The sequence below is a fragment of the Capra hircus genome, chromosome 19 (assembly GCF_001704415.2).
Source record: "Capra hircus breed San Clemente chromosome 19, ASM170441v1, whole genome shotgun sequence".
Taxonomy (NCBI): domain Eukaryota; kingdom Metazoa; phylum Chordata; class Mammalia; order Artiodactyla; family Bovidae; genus Capra; species Capra hircus.
Genome location: NC_030826.1, coordinates 17,105,985 through 17,123,519, shown reverse-complemented (window position 1 = coordinate 17,123,519; position 17,535 = coordinate 17,105,985). Strand labels below are relative to the sequence as shown.

Here is a 17,535-nt window from a genome sequence, read left to right as displayed (position 1 = left end):
AAGGGGGCAACAAAGAATGAGATGGTTGGATGGTATCACCAAATCAATGGACATGAGTCTGAGAAGACTCCAGGAGATAGTAAAGGACAGGGAAGCCTGGCGAGCTGCAGTGCAAAGAGCTGGACACGACTTATCGACTGAACAACAACGAAAAATGTGTCTGTTGATAAGTTTGGGGGTTTTAAAGGAAATACTTGCCCAGAATAGGGATTCTAATTTGGGTATTTGGCCTGTCCTCAGTAACTGTTACCCTTGAGAGAGTCTTCTGCTTCCTCTAGGACATATTTCTTTTGGTTTATTTCACTAAGAATTGTTTTAAAGGGCTTTTTTCCTCCTTTTTTCATATGTTTGGAATAGCCTCCTGCCATTGTTGACTTTTCCCTTTATCAGCTATGCCTGTGGAATTTGATGTTCTGATTGTTAAAGGATATTTTTGACCAGTATCTCTAAACCACATCTGAATAACACGTTTTATGATTAAATTTGTTATAAAAACCTAAACCCTAGTTATAATTGTGTATTATGAGACACAAGAGATTCATTCTATGAAAGTTGCATATTAACTTTACTGAATTACATGTTAAATATGTGATGAGAATTCACTCTTTAAATCAAAACTGTAGGCAATCCTATTAGAAAGTACTACTACACCCTTGGTTTATTTATAAATAAGTAATATTTATACTAATATATTTGAACAAAATTTTTTTTATGGTATTCTAATATATAACACAAAGGAAGGCAAAGAAGAAATTTAAAGCAGAAAAGCTAGTTATAAGATATAAAATATGTAATTATATATGTTTCTAGTATCTACTTTTCATGAATCAGAGAAGATAGCAAGTAAGAAGGTGAGAAGGAATATAAAAGTAATTTAAATACAGCATTTCAAATAGGTTTTTACTGCTTACACTGAGTATCAGAAAACAAATATGGACTTCATTGTTTATACTTGGCAAAAGGATAAACACAGAAAAAAAGGCAACTCAGAAGTTTTTGAATTTTTTAAGTCTGTTCTCAAAAATTTTTTTTTAAATTTTTTAATAATAAAAATTTCAAAGAAAATTACAAGGTTCCATTTCTTTCATGAGCAGGACGTCTAACGGTCCTGGTTTTGGCTGTGATCTGTGGGATTGCACCCGGCATCCGTCACACTGTCTGCCTACATCTTATCAGACTAGCGACACATACGAAGTTCCCAGAGAGCCACGTGAAGAGCGGTGGAAGCCCGTGTGACACAACGGAGACTAAGTGGAAGTCAGAGTTATCACAGCGGCCTTCACGCGCTGGTTTCAGGGAATATGAACTTCCCTGACCAAAGACAACAAAGTGCCACCGAGTTCACCAAGCAGAGGAAGAAAAAAGGAGGAATAAGGGCAAAAAAGAGAAGGAAGGAAGGAGAGGAGACTCGACTAGGAAGCCAAGCCCTGTCCACTGACGGCAGAAGCTGCTGCTATGAATAACGTGAAAAGGATGCTAAAGTCAGACAGACAGACGTGAGTCAAGAAGCCATGTGTTCTTATGGGATAGCACAGACACCTGGACTCAATATCCTATGATAAACCATAATGGGAAAGGATTTCTTAAGAATGTACACGCTGCTGCTGCTCCTAAGTCGCTTCAGTCGTGTCCGACTCTGCGCGACCCCATAGACGGCAGCCCACCAGGCTCCCCCGTCCCTGGGATTCTCCAGGCAAGAACACCGGAGCGGGTTGCCATTTCCTCCTCCAATGCAGGAAAGTGAAAAGTGAAAGTGAAGTCGCTCAGTCGTGTCCAACTGTGTGCGACCCCATGGACTGCAGCCTACCAGGCTCCTCCATCCATGGGATTTTCCAGGCAAGAGTGCTGGAGTAGGGTGCCATTGCCTTCTCCATATAGATGTATAACTGAATCACTTTGCTCTATAGCAGAAATCAACACAACTTTATAAATCAACTATACTTCAGTGTAAAATATTTTTTTCTATCTATATAAGATGGTGAATATTCACCAAACTCATTGTGGTAAGCATTTCATGATGTGCGTTAAGTCAAATTGCTACACTGGACAATGTAAACTTACGCAGCGCATGGCAGCACGCTCAGTAGCTCAGTCGTGTCTGACTCTTTGTGACCCCATGGACTGTAGCCCACCAGGCTCCTCTGGCCCTGTAATTTTCCAGGCAAGAATACTGCAGTGGGTTGACATTTTCTCCTCCAAAACTTACACACTGCTATATGTCAATTATACCTCAATAAAATTAGAAAGGAAAAACAAAACAAAAACCTATGGGGTATCAGCAATCAGGTGAACATAAGTTTACTGATTTTAACTCAGCCTTTTCTGGGTCCCAAACAGAGAGTTGATCAAACTAGAGAAACCCCACCTGTCAACCCTGAAAATGAATTGTATGTACATACCCCAAAAGGAAAGCTAAGGGTGCTGTGTTTCAAGCACCCAAGGAGATCAGCAGACCCCTAGGATGCTAGAAGCTGGCTTTATCATGAATCCACTCACATGCTTCCAGGGGATCCCTTCCCGCTGGTACTCCTCCTGTTCTTGCTTCAGGACCAGCTGAATAAACAGCTGCTGGAGCTTCTCGTTGCAGTAATTGATGCAGAATTGCTCAAAGCTGCAAGAAAAGGAATCGATCGGGCTCAAACAAATTTTAAAAAAGCAACAACAGAACAATAGGGTTTTAGGTATCTTCTCCAGTTTACCTGTTGTTGTCGAAGATTTCAAAGCCATAGATATCCAAGACACCAATAACAGTGTTCTTGCCATGGATGGTGGTGTCTGAGTTCTTGACCGCAATAATATCATTGATGCGGGAGACAATCCAACAGAAAAGGCGCTCGTATATGGCCTGTGATGAAAATGACCTCATAAATTCTTGCATATTAGAAATGAGTCCTCTGTTTGGATTTTTTAAAAATTATATTCATTTGCTTATTTTGACTGTTCTGGCTCTCTGTTGCTGTGTGGGCTTGTCTCTATTTGCAAGGCACGGGGGCTCGTCTTTGCTGAGATGTGTGGGCTTCTCATTGCAGAGTGCCCCCCCCCCCCGCCCCACCCCACTTCACTGTGGCACAAAGGCTCTAGGGCACATGGGTTTCAGTAGTTGAGGCATATGAGCTCAACAGTTACAGCTCCCAGGCTCTAGAGAACAGGCTCTATAGTTGGGGCACACTAGCCCAGTTGCTCCACGGCATTTGGGATCCTCCCGGACCAGGGACTGAACCCACGTCTCCTGCAACGGCAGGTGGAATCATCCACTGTGCCACTAGGGAAGCCCTGGATTTGTGATAAGTTTTAAATTCTTGTTGACCTCCTCCTTGCCACTTAGCATAGCTGTTCATCCTCTAAGCTGAAAAATGAGAAATGCAGATCATTTTCTGAAAAATCACATGACATTTGCATGATGTTTGGATGGTGGTTATTATTGGTCACCACGTGAGCTATATTTCAACAAAATTCCTTAGGTGTGTTTCTGTGACCTGGTAATACCAATAAGATGCTTACTGTCTCATATAAGTCACTTTGTTGCTTTATTTTAATCTCATCAACTATAAAAAGCAGAGAACTAATGAGTTCTATATTCTATGGATTCTAAATACACAAACAATGATTTATAATGCTAAATAAAAATCTAAGTCAAAAGGACAGCACTTCAAATTCCTTAAGGTTCAAATGCCCAAGAACACACACACCAATGCGTAAGGACAAAGGCACCACACACTTGCACACATATCCTGATACAAATGTGTCCTGCAATGTCTTTCCTTAACATCTCCCTCCAGATACCTGCTCTGTTCAATTATACATGTCCAGACACACGACCTCCACTCTTCACCTATCTTCCAGCCGCTCCAGTCTTCATTTTCTCTCATTTTCTTTCTCTCATTTCTTTCATTTTCTCACTGAAATGGCTCATCGAGGACCCCAGGCACCCCTCCATGGACACCTTCTCGTTCCTCCATGTTGACATCTTACCCGGTTACTCGGCAACACTCAACCCAGTTTCCCACTCTTGCCTTGAAACTTTCTGCCCTCTAATTCATGATATCACACAGTCTTAATTTGCCTCTTATTTCACGGCTGCTCCTTCTTGGTGACCTTTAGTAGGTCTTCCCTTATTGTTCCTCAGTCACTAATTTGTGACCAGCTCTGCGACCCCATGGACTGCAGCACGCCAGGCTCCTCTGTGCTCCGCTGTCTCCCGAGTTTGCTCAAATTCACATCAATTGAGTCAGTGGTGCTATCTAACCATCTCCTCCTCTACCTGACCTCTAAAAGCTGGAGTTCCTCCTGGTGCACTTCTCTCCCTATCTCCTCTTTTCTGTGTCATTTCATACAACAATAAAGAACAGTGATACGATGTTTCCCCCCGAAAGTGCCATCTGAACGCAAGCTCTCCTCTGAGCTCCAGGTCCCGTGCCTGACTGCCTGCCTGACAGCACTCCTGGATGTCTCACGGCCATCTCAAACTTCTGTCTTGTCTGGACTGCTGATCTTCCCACCTCCCCCAAACTTCCTTCTTGTCGTTTAGTCGCTAAGCCATGTGCGACTCCTTACGGACTGTAGCCCGCCAGGCTCCTCTGCCCATGGGATTTCCCAGGCAAGAACACTAGAGGGGCTTGCCATTTCCTTCTCCAGGGGATCTTCCCCACCCAGGGACTGAACCCGCGTTTCCTGCTTGGCAGGTGGATTCTTTACCGCTGAGCCACCCTACTTCTAACCACCAATAACTAGAAACAGAAACTTAGGGATTCATTAGAAATTCTGGTGCCAGCGCCCTCACAAGGCCAACAGGCGGCCGGGGAGACGCCCACCTTGGCGAAGGCGTCCCTTCCGTAGCTGGCTTCCCGCTCTGTGTGCTGCTTGTCAATGACGTCACGGCCCGTGGCCACCGTCCGGTAGAGGAGGGCTTTCTCCACCATGTCTGTCTTGGTGGACAGCAGTTCCGCGGTGATAGACACAAGCTTGCCGTCTTCAATCAGGGTCGTGTCACCATCCACAACAAACTTTAAATTTCCCTGTATCAGAAGAGAAAAACCAAGACACACCATTTCCAACGAGATTCTGGAAAACAACATCAGGGCAAGATTTGCCAGTGTGACAGAATTCCCAGGGACCCTGTCTGTAGCACCTATCTCCCTAAATACATTAATATCTCAACACATAAAAATCGAGGGCTTCATCCATTTTGTCCTTCTCCAGACACTCCTCTGTCTTTCAATTTTCAGTGTGTGGTTTTGATGGATGGAAATTTTATATTTTTATGCAGTCAAATCTACGAGTCATTTGCTTCAGAGTTTCTCTTTCTTTGGTGTCATGCTTAGATCATTCCAACTCTGAAGACTTGATGAATATTTAATAGATTTTTCTATTCCTTTTACAGTTTTTCCCCCTCATATTTAAGCCTTGAGTCCAGCTAGAAGGTGTATCAGTATAAAGTAAGAATCTAACTTTATTTTTTTCAGATGATTACTTGCTCCAACACCATTAACTGAACAGTCTAAGCTTTTCCTCCTGATTTGAAATATAACCTTTATTATACATTAATTTCCACCAATTTTTTGAGTCTATTTATATTTTACTCATTCAAGAAACAATAAATACATATTAGGCAGCTACCAAGTGTCCAGCACATGAACTAGTCTGTTGATTAATCTGGTGCTGAACTTATGCAGCAAGTTTTAAAGCATTGTGGCTTTTACTATCATTTTAAATGGCTGGAATTAGTTGTGTCTCTTTCCTCCAGCTCCCCCTACCTTACTATTCTTTAACACATTTTATTCACTTTTGTTACATGTTTATTGTTCTAGTAAGTTCTAGAATCATTATGTCAACTGAAAAAGAAAAATTCTTCTTTGGATACTGAAGCATTATTGTCACACTGTATTTATAAACTAGTTGAAACAATGAAATAATTTAGAATGTTAAAGTCTTCCCAGTCAGAAACATTTATTTAAGAGATTGTTTACATGCGGCTATGTAATGGCACCCCACTCCAGTACTCTTGCCTGGAAAATCCCATGGATGGAGGAGCCTGGTAGGCTGCAGGCCATGGGGTCGCTAAGAGTCAGACATGACTGAGCGACTTCACTTTCACTTTTCACTTTCCTGCATTGGAGAAGGAAATGGCAACCCACTCCAGTGTTCTTGCCTGGAGAATCCCAGGGACGGGGGAGCCTGGTGGCCTGCTGTCTATGGGGTCGCACAGAGTCAGACACGACTGAAGCAACTTAGCAGCAGCAGCAGCAGCATGTAATAGTTTTCATATAGGTCCCGAGCATTTCTTTCTTTTTGTTGTTGGAGGGGCCCTCCACTGAGTCTTTGCTGTTGCGTGTGGGCTTTCTCTAGCTGCAGTGAGCGGGGGCTACTCTTCATTGCTGGGTGCGTGCTTCTCACTGCGGTAACTTCTCTTATTGGGGAGCACGGGCTCTAGAACGCAGCCTCAGTACTTGTGGCGCACGAGCTTAGGTGCCGTGCGCATCTGGGATTCTCCTGGACCAGGGATGGAACCCATGTCCCCTGCATTGGCAGGCGGGTGCTGGACCACGAGGGAAGTCCCAGGTCCTGTGCATTTCTGATTCCCTTAGGATTAATCTCCCCACAGGAGCGTGAAAAGTCATTTTTATTCCAGATTTGCATTCACGTTGTCACTCATTTACCACGGAGGTTACATGTTTATTATGTTCTCAAGATCGCTAATAAATACAGACAGTAATGAAAAGACTCCCACTGACAGTTCTTTACTTCTAAGTTCAGTGTGATGTGTGGAAAATGACTTGTGCTGAAGTGGTCCGGGTGGCCCATGGTACTGGCTGCAATGAACTGGCTGTGCTTTTTTGGGGGTAGGGTGGGGGGTACTTTTAAGCCAGTCATTCATTCCCAATCTATAAAATGAGACAATAAAAATCCAGTTCCGGAAATCTGTGATTCTGGTTCAAATGCCATTAGACGTTTACTCTGTTCAAAAGATTTGAGCTTATTCCATGGGTGGTCATATCACTGCTGAACTCTTTTACCTTTGAAAATAACTAGTCCAAAGCCTAACATACCAAGAAGGCCGTGAATGAAAGCCACAGTCTCAAAACCTACAGTGGCTTGGAAAATCCCTCATACTATTATAAAATGATGGAGGAAACTACAGATACAGTAATTTCTTCAGCATGTCAGAGAAGTTTTCTCTACATAAATTACTTTTTTACAAAACCCCAAACCTTCTGAAAGAACATCTGAGCTCCACAGGGAGGCGATAACTTCTGAAAGGCGTTCCCACTCACCAAGTGAAGAATAGCAGCCAAGATTTTATACGCTGTTTGAATCTCCTCGGGTTTGAAGCCAATTACTTTCATGGCATCGGCTACTACTTTGAATTCTGCAGCATCATTGATAGACGACTGGGAATGAAAACAGGAAACTGAGGTCACAGACATTTCACTTGAACATTAACAGACAAAACCATGAGACTAAAGTCAAGTGTAGCCAAGGTCTTGATGCCTTTGGAGTAAGTCATTGAAGGGATGGGGAGTATCCAGAGAAAATAAAATGATTTCAGGGGTAGCAATATAAGACAACACCCGCAAGGCCCACTTCTGTGTGAGAGCCGCCATCTCTTATAATAAGCACCAGGCACTTTTCGGGAAGCTTCAGTGAAGGAGCAAGTCCTGAGTTGGCTCAGAGAAGCTCTGGGATGAGTGGAGGACGTGGCATGAGATGTGAGACCACAAATGGAAACTCTGACTGAAGGAGCCTCCGAGACACATGTCTAGCTACTGTTGTCTGTGGCTTTTGGTTCCACAATTGGTCTTGTTCAGGCTGGGAACAATGCTCCCACGCTGGCTTGGTCAGGCTTCCTACTTCAAAGGTGAGGAAGAACACTCCCTACCCCACCCCCAAAAGCCAAGTGCCCTGCCTCGATCATTTGGCTAGCTGGGAAATGGTCTGGGAATATGATCTTGCTTTTTCAAGCATTCTGAAAACATTCAGTATGTCAGAGATTCTCGCTATACAAGAGGGTTCCTGTAGAAGGAATGTTTACATCTCTCCCCTGAGTTTCCTGGGGCTTCCCAGGCGGTGCTAGTGGTAAAGAACCCACCTGCTAATGCAGGAGACATAAGAGACATGGGTTCGATCCCTGGGTTGGGAAGATCCCCTGGAGGAGGGCCTGCCAACCCACTCCAGTATTCTTGTCTAGAGAATCCCATGGACAGAGGAGCTTGGTGGGCTACAGTCCATGGGGTCACAAAGAGTTGGACACAACTGAAAGGACTTAGCACACACACCAGCCGCTACTTGAGCAACTTGAGTACCTCACACCCAAGTTTATATGTTGAAATCTTAACCTTCAAGGTGATGGTGTTAGGAGACGGGGCCTCTGGGAGGTGATCAGGTCTTGGAGATGAAGCCCTCATGTTGGGAAGTAAAGTGAAGTCCGACTCTTTGCGACCCCATGGACTGTAGCCCACCACGCTTCTCTGTCCATGGGATTTTCTGGGCAAGAGTACTGGAGTGGGTTGCCATTTCCTTCTCCACATGTAATGGGTACCATTATAAAGGAGACCCCAGAGGTCTGTCAATGACAAACTGGTGCTTGCCAAGGGAGGGCCTCTGCCATCTGCCTCTGTGGGGACTGAACTCTGTGCAGCTGCAGCTGTTGACCTCTGCCATGCCCTGAAGGGAGTTCGGGGTAGACAACAGGGATGGGGTACGTTATGCTCCAGGGAAACTGGTGGAACAGGTCTTTACATAGTTATCTCAGGAGCTGATTTCGTGATCCCAATCCTTGCATCTCCTCACATCAAACAGAAGCACTAAAACCCTTCACGGTGACATCATCTCCTCGTGACTAGCAGAAAACCTTCTGTAAGATATTGACCTTCCCCCACTACCTCTTTGGAGCAGCTTCTCAGAGCTGTCTCCTGGGATGCAGTCCTCATTTTGCCCAAATAACACTTAACTCCCAGCTTTCACGTTGCGCATTGTTTTAAGTTGACAGATCCCTGGTCCTTCTGCCCTGTGAGGAAACTGCAAGAAGGCACCACCCTTGAACCACAAAGTGGACACGGACTCTGCTAGGGCCTTGATCTTGGGCTCCCCAGCCTCCAGAGTTATCAGAAATCAACATTTCTCATATGTTTATGGTATTTTTGTTGTAGCAACCCAACTAGACTAAGACAGGGGTTCAAAGACTAATTGCTTGCCTTGATCTGTAGCCCACTGGAAATACAAGGGTGTCAATAAAATTCACAATAAAGCAATGATAACCGCCCATCTTGGGAGTTTTCCCAAAGCAGTGGCTGCGGAGAGTCTGATCTTTCCTCGGTGAGTTTCTGTCTTGGCTGGGACACAGAGACCTGGCCTGATGCTCACCTGTTGAGGAAGATCAGAGGAAGGGGTCCCCTCTGCCTGACGAGCATGTGTTCCTTTAATTCCAGGACACAACCAGGCAAACTCTTCCCCCTTCCAGCTCTCTGAGTAAGATGCTTATCTTTGTTGAGGCTCAATTTCCTCATGGGTACAAAGGGCATAATGATACCTTTCTTACATGGTTATTGGAGAAGGAAATGAGAATTTACATAAAGCAACACCCTTTATATACAGATCTTGCCTTCAATCTTTCCCAAGACCCTGATGCTGGGAAAGATCAAAGAAAAAGCAGAAGAAGATGGCAGAAAATGAGATAGTTAGGTAGCATTAACGACTCAGTGAACATGAATTTGAAAAACTCCAGGACATAGTGAAGGACAGGGAAGCCTGGCATGCTGCAGTCCATGGGGTTTCAAAGGGTCGGACACAACTCAGCGACTGAACGACAAGCACAGTTCCTAGCACAGTACAAGCGCCCAACTATCAGATTATTATTATCAAAAGCTGCAACAGTGTTGAAACTGCACAGAAACCAGACACAAAGTCTGCATGTCCTATTGAGGGGAACTGTCGGCTGCTTACCTAAGGGGCATTTTCCAGCCCTACTTCTTTCCTGCTGATGAAACTGATTTGTTCACCCCTTGCCAAGGGCATGTGTTCTTCAGGACTGGTTTCCCTCACCTTAGGAGGTAAATGTTCATTGGTCTAAACTAATCACAGGGATCTTTTTCCCCTAACCAAGTGATTGGTCAGTCAAGGGCATGAGAAGCCATTCTGGCCCATAAGACATGAGGCTTCCCTAGCTTATCAAGGGTTATGGCCAGGAGCATCTTCTCTGCCTGTGACTGCTGGAACTGCCACTGCCATTTTGGGACAAGGAAAATCAACTTAAGCAGACCAGCCAAATCCAGTGAGGATGGCAAAATCGTAAGTTGGGGAGAAACAAACAAGCATCTGGGTCTCTTATTGACATTGTTAAGACACTGAATTAACCAACTGGAACTGCCCCGTCCTAGGGCTTCTTGTTATGATATAATCAAGTTCCTTATTGTTTCTGGAGACTTTTAATTGGGTCTTACCTGTAACCCACAGTATCTTAATTGTACATGAGTCCTACATTTTAGGATGGCTAAGTTATGAAACATAGAGAGCAATACTTCATAGTTATTAAAACTGTTCTATTAATTTATATTTGTTTACATGGAAAGATATTAATGATTATATTATAATTTAATAAAAGGTTTAATTAGGATTTATTGTATGATTCCATATATAAATATACACATGTATATACTGCTGTTATCAATAATTATCTCTGAAAGGTAAACTTTAGTTTATTTTAATTTCCTTTTGGTTCATCTTTATTTTAGCTTTTGACTATGATCATATATTACTTCTTGGTTTTTATTGGGCAGAAAAAAAGGAAGAGGAGGAATAGGAATGAAAATTGTTGATGAAAAGGGAACCTAAGGTAAATTCAGCATTGAAGAAAAGACTAAATCTTCATTTAATATTTGCTTTTTGTGGGTGTTTTACATGACCCAGTCAAGAGTCACTAGGTCAACAAGACAATTTGATTTAAAAAGAATATTTTCAGTCACTGTTCCTTTAAGTGTTAATTTTACAATCCTTTATACATCTTGAAGTACCTCTGACCTATTCTCAAAAAGTTGGGGTGTTGCCCTCTGTTGTTTTGCTTGCTTTCAATTAATTTTCAGCCAAACATCCTGTTCTTAGATGACTATAAAAGTATAAAACTTGTGCAACTTAAATGCCAAACAACGGAAAACTGATTGCAAAACCCTAAATATCATTTATTTATATGTGTGATAATAAAAATTTCGCTAAAACCACTAATATAGGTTTAATTAGCTTAAGATGAATAGCAAGGAATCTGAAAAAAAGAACTGCTTCCCACATCTTGGATTCTTTCCTTTTATAAAGTCTTTTATTTTCTCCCCCAACTACAAATGCAACGCATCTTTAATTATAGAAGAAATATGAAATATGGAAAAAGCAGAAGAACCCAAGTATTTATAACTTTATATACCCAGAGTAAACAAGTAAACCCTGGTCTGCTTCCCTTCAAATCTTTTTTCACATATTTATACACCTTCCCCAATGAAACTATAACTACTGTTTTATAACCTACCATTGACAAATCACTCTATTATTAGGATCAGCTACAAATTGGCTAGCAGAAGTTATATGTATAGCAGAACATGAATTAGAAACAAAAGGACGGAAGGATCGGTGTTATGTGTGCGCAAGGGCTTTACATGCAAGGGAAGGGGGAAAAAATTGTGAAAGTTGAATAGAAATGTTCCAAGGATCACAAAACTATTTCATCAAAATCATGATTTGAAAAACTAATGAATGGCGATCTCTGATATTCTTCAACCACAGTGCTTTTCAGCTTTTTTTTTGTTTTACCAACTTGCCTTTGGCCAAATCATATCATACCTCCTTTTGCGGTGGATCTCCTACTTGTAACGATATTTTTAGGGGGTCAAAATAAAAGGAATGGGATTAAAAATTTTTAAAAAACCCCACAAGATCATAAAAGAGAAACTTCTTTCCTGTCAGATGGTGATAAAATATAGTAACGGGTTATTAGGCAAAGTTGTTGCATCAATAATACATTGAATCTCTGTCCTAGAGAATTTTAAAAATAGAATAAAAGAGTCATTCATTTGCCTTAAGGTGGCAGGCTGAAACTGATAATTAATTAATGTCCCTTCTGATTCTATGATTCTATATCTGAATCATCTCAAAAAGGAAACGCTTACCTTTAGCTGGGCTCCAACATGGATGTAGTTGTAGGATGACAAGGATTTCTGGAGATGCAGAGAACGTAGCATCTGGTCCGAACCTCCTTGCAGCAGCTGAAAAACATTGAAATAAAAGTAAGTTATCAATATACCCACTGAACCCAATATACCATGTATTCTAACTTACTGGCGCTCAGTCCCTCAGTCATGTCCGACTCTTTGCGACCCCATGGACTGTAGCCCACCAGGCTCCTCTGTCCATGGAAGTTTTTAGGCAAGAAGACTAGATTGGGTTGCCATTTTCTTACTCCAAACTTAATGGTAGACTAGCTGTTTTTCATCTTCTGGGTTAATTCACTCAGGTCCTCCTGTTTCTGGCTTTGAAGATTTATTTTTTTATCTCGAGGGGAAATGGCTTCAACATCATCAGAGATGGAGAATGTTATACAGTCAGAAGGAAAATCACTTAAAAGTTCTTAGCCCTTTCGCAACATAGCTGGCATGAAAGGTTCTTGCTTGGACTGTAGCTGTTTGTGAACCGGGAGCCAGCGCTCTGTAGCAGTCATGTGCTTATCAACCTTGTTATCTAGACAGTGTGCAGTTGTGTTTCGAATTCAGAAAAAGTCAATACTGCCTTCAATCTAAGAGGCATCAGCAGCTAGTCATATGTTGAATCATACCGGAAACAAACAGCTTTTCCTCCTCAAACTAACCCCAGGAAAGGACAATTGGGTAGCCAGGACTGTAATTGGACAAAGACAAATTTTAACTTTCACTCAAGTGCAGAAAAAGTTATGGGTTCTTTTTTTTTTTTAAAAAATTAAGTTATCAATTTGGTTGCATTGGACCTTAGTGGTGGCATGGGGGATCTAGTTCCCTGACCAGGGATTGAACCTGGGTCCCCTGCATTGGTGTCTTAGCCACTGGACCACCAGGCAAATCCCAGTCATGGGTTCTTCAAATAACAGAACTCCTATATTTGGCAGAAAACTATTTTATTGAAAACATGGTGAATTATCAACAAAAACACAGATACAACACACATCGTCCTTCTTGACAGAACATGAATTTCAGAAGGCACTATGTTGAAATTCTCTATATTAAACTGCACACTTTGGTTCACTGAAAAAAACATAACTATCAGGTTTTTAAAATTGATTCTTTTTTTTAACAAAAATAACCTGAATTTGTATTCCCATCTCTGGAGTGCTGTAAAATGGGAACAATAGCTCCAACTGAAAAATAAAACTAATTTACCATATTCAGAATGTATCATTTCAAAAGCTTTTAGGGTCATTAAACTGTTACTACACTGCAAAGAAACATAGGGAATGCTCAACTGAGGCAGTCATCTGGTTGGTTGACTACCTGCTAACTTTTTAGAACAGTCATGCTTGTCAAGTCCCTGAAGAGCCCCGTGGGGGAGGGTGTATGCAAGCGTGCCCACGTGTGTAATGCATTGTGGGCTGATGGAGGCGAGGGAGGCACAAGGCAGGGGAGAGTCCCCAAAGTAAAAATCCATTTCAATTCGTGCACACCTGAAGAAACGGACGATTATCTGCACAAGAGCTTACTAACCTGATAGAAAGAATGAAAGCTTCTTTCTCCTGGCTGCTGCACAATAACTCGAGACTAAGGGGGGAAAAGAAGAAACACATTAAAATCATTAATCTGAGAATGTACTCCTAAAACAAAATGAGAGCCACTTTCCCAGAGAACCCTGGACCAGCAGGGCACTGAAAGGGCCTAAGGACCCCAGGGATGGGACGGACCAACCCGTGGAGTCTTCTGTGCAATCTTTTGATAATTCTTTCTTAAACTTTCCGAAAATGAAGCTATTTTGATATTTTTTAAAACCAGGAGCCTAAAGATGGAATTTTCAGGGGGAGGGAATTGGTAGTGGGGAGAATAGGAAGGAATGTCTAGGGAGGAATACTCTCAGCATTCCCTTCCTGAGGATCTGCTGGTATTTCCAAAAGCACCATCTTACATCCTGTACTAAAGTCAGGCGAACAAGATCCGTCCACAGATTCCTCTGCTTGAGAGAGTTTCAAAAAGATTGTTCCTAAGAGAGGACTCAAACTGTAAGGGGATTCTTTTGCCTGAATATGTACATAAAGTGAAGGCACGAAACATTTTGGAAAAAAAAAACCAGACTGGTAATAACTGGCATTTCCTGTCCTTTTTCAACCGACTCTGATAAAACACTGTTTCCTGAACAGTCTGCCTTCAGCTTCACAAACAAAAATGAAGGTTAGATTGCATTCTGTTGCCATAAACGTTGCTATGGTATGATTGGGATGGAAAGCCCTTAACTGAGAGGGTAGGTCAGTTCATCTCTGAGAACAGTTCAAGGCGGCGACTTAACTTGTAAAGCTCAACCTTAACTGCTGTAACCAGGAGAATCTACTCCAGATTAGTTAGGACACAGCCTCTCTAGCAGTCCCAAGAGGAAAGTTTTGACTGGACTCTTCTACAAAACTGGATCTTTCACTCACATGGCAGATAAAAACATACTCTAAGTTTTCACAGAACAAATGTAGTATGCTTCATAATTAGACTATAAAACCACAAAGTACTATATCACTATATAAATATACATATATATACAAATGTTACTATAAAGCAGTGAACAAATTGAAACTGGAAGAAAAGGAGATTTCAAATTAATTAAAATACAAGCATGGGAGGATGTGTAAAAAGAGTAAAAGTGATTAATCCTACATGGGTTTTTGCTAAACCTTACCCAAAAGTTGGAGCATGTTCAATCACACCCCCTTCACACACACACCTAAATCATTATCTGCAAATTCTATAACTTTTCCCAACTTGACATTGTAATGCTAATAAGAGAACACAAAAAGAACATTAATGTCACAGAACAGTAACTGAGGGGCAGGAAGGGATGGAGAACAGGATTAAAAGCTACTTTGGAGCAGTAAAAGAAATTCTACAATCAGGTTTTTAAAAGACATTCAGCATTAACAGACTCATAGATACAGAGAACAAACAGTGGTTGTCAGAGAGGATGGTGTCGGGGGGAGGGATGGGTGAAATAGGTGAAGGGTATTAAGAGGTACAAACTACCAGTTACAAATGAGGAGGTGACGTACACATAGGGAATATAGCCAATGATACTGTCATAAGTTTGCATGGTGATGGACGGTAATTGGTCTTATTGAGGTGATTATTTTATAATATATAAAATCACTGAATCACTGCATTGTATACCTGAAACTAATCTTGTACATTAATTATAACTCAATTTGAAAACGCAATTCTCATGCTCCCCCTAAAAAATTCAGCATTTGCAAACACGGCCCTCAGAACCCAAGCACATTTTACCTTCTCCAATAAATAGTTATTGATGTGTCCACCAATCGGGTCTCCCTTGAAATCAAAGTTGATATCCATGTATTTTCCAAACCTGCTTGAGTTGTCATTGCGGTTGGTTTTGGCATTTCCAAAAGCTTCCAGGACGCAGTTAGACTTAAGCAACATATTCTTCACTCTTTAACACAGATAAAGGAAAGTCACTGCAAGAAATTTCAAAGACTGGACATTTTAAGAAACTAGATTTCATGAAAAGACATTCAAATATGTCTATAGAGAAGTTGACTGTAGCATTGTTTGCAACGTCAAAAGAACAAGAACCTTTAAACCACAGAAATGTCCAATAGGGATAGATGAAGATAACTTTTTGTTTCCTAGTACAATATACACTTACCTAGAAAGAGGTCCAGAATATATTAATGAGAAATCAAGTTGCAAAATAATATGTGTTACAAAATAGTATGATCTTCGTGGTGTGTGTGTGTGTGTTTTTGTGTGTGTGCATATACATGTTTTATTAAATGCTTACAAATCTGGAAGGGACAACATACTTCACTATGGTTACCTAGGTTAATGGGGTAGGTAGGTGGAATTTCAGGGCAACTTCATGTTCTGCACAATGATGTAATTTTTAGTTTTTCTATTAAATGAGCATATTTTATTTACATAAATAAAAATATTAAAAAGAGATGTTCTGAAAAGAATGGTGATATGAAAAATGATTCCATTTTTAAAAGTATTTGCTTACAAAGCCTAGTGAAATTTATTGCACTGATTAATATATCATCAATGTGGTCTTGACTGGTTTAGAAACTGCTCATCATTTTGTTTGGAGCTGTATGGAATCTCTCTTAGGTATCAGCTATTCAAGTTTTTTTTTTCCAGGTACAATTTTTAAATAAAGATAATTACAAAAGATGTTAAGTCATTCTTTATTGATGAACACTAGTTCTCTATCCCAGTGGATACATTTTAACTTCATTCTAGGTCTTGTCTTTGTTTCTGTTTCACTGACATACTTGCTTTTATATGGGCACATTACTGAAATAACCTTCCATCACTACTTAAAAGTGACCCTACAACCTTAACTCCTCACGAATGAAAGCACACTTTTAAGTGGAGCAGGGGAAACTGCTCTGCTATGGTAAATAAAGAAAAGTGTTTATAAACTATGGTCAGATATGCTCTTAAAAGGCCAGTAAATGTAAACATGCCTTACTTTACTGTACCAACTGGGCTTGGAAATTAACTCTTAAAACAAACTAAAATTTAGTTCTCAGCCAGTTACTCTCCTGAGATTCTAAGGAAATTCTAAAAACTTACTTATATCCTTGTCATATTAGGTTGCAAAGTCAGAATCACAATTGGGGCTGTATCACTCATAAGAAAGATACCTCTTTTGATGTGGCAATTGAGCCCAGTTACAATGAAAGAAGAAAGCCCACGTAGGGTAGTCTAGTCCAAATTCTCTTTTCTACCAACACAGCTTCCTTTTTCTCTACCCGTAAAACTGAAGAGTGAGATGTATATGCAGAGTGTGACTGTCCTGTAAATAAATACTGAGTTTCAAACCAGCAACTTCGGATTTTTTTTTTTTTCTTGATGCGGACCATTTAAAAAATCTTTATTGCATTTGTTACAATACTGCTTCTGTTTTATATCTTGGTTTTGAGGTCAGGAGGCATGTAAGATCTTAGCTCCCCGACCAGGATCAAACCCACATCCCCTGCACTGGAAGGTGGAGTCTTAACCACTAGACTTCCAGGGAAATCCCAAAGTAGCAACTTTAGAAAGTTGCTCTTTTTCTCTTCAGAAAGTCCACACCACATAAGAAAGTCATGTTGCTTTATAGCCAACTTTCTAAAAAAAACCAAAAACCCATGCATTTACTCCTTAATATTTACTAAGTAAAGAGCATGTACCAGACACTCTACTGAATGCTGGGTCAGCGCACACCAGCTTCATCACTCATCTTGCGGTGAGCAGAGAACGACGTGGTGTGAAACCCTTTTAGAAAATGAATCCTATTCGGAACTTCTAATAGCAAGGTTCTGGTTGTCACAGAGTTGGGCAG

At 41.2% G+C, this 17,535-nt stretch overlaps 1 protein-coding gene across 1 annotated transcript in view; it reads right to left on the bottom strand.

Moving 5' to 3' along the window:
* The window catches only part of MYO1D (myosin ID), a 359,584-nt gene that overhangs the window by 238,463 nt on the left and 103,586 nt on the right, over window positions 1-17,535 (bottom strand). Inside the window, exons 4-10 of the mRNA XM_018064241.1 lie at window positions 15,474-15,639; window positions 13,707-13,760; window positions 12,147-12,242; window positions 7,272-7,388; window positions 4,812-5,015; window positions 2,700-2,845; window positions 2,497-2,611 (exon numbers count right to left, since the gene is read on the bottom strand). Of these exons, the coding sequence (XP_017919730.1) occupies window positions 2,497-2,611; window positions 2,700-2,845; window positions 4,812-5,015; window positions 7,272-7,388; window positions 12,147-12,242; window positions 13,707-13,760; window positions 15,474-15,639 (898 nt within the window). The remainder of the gene's footprint in view (window positions 1-2,496; window positions 2,612-2,699; window positions 2,846-4,811; window positions 5,016-7,271; window positions 7,389-12,146; window positions 12,243-13,706; window positions 13,761-15,473; window positions 15,640-17,535) is intronic.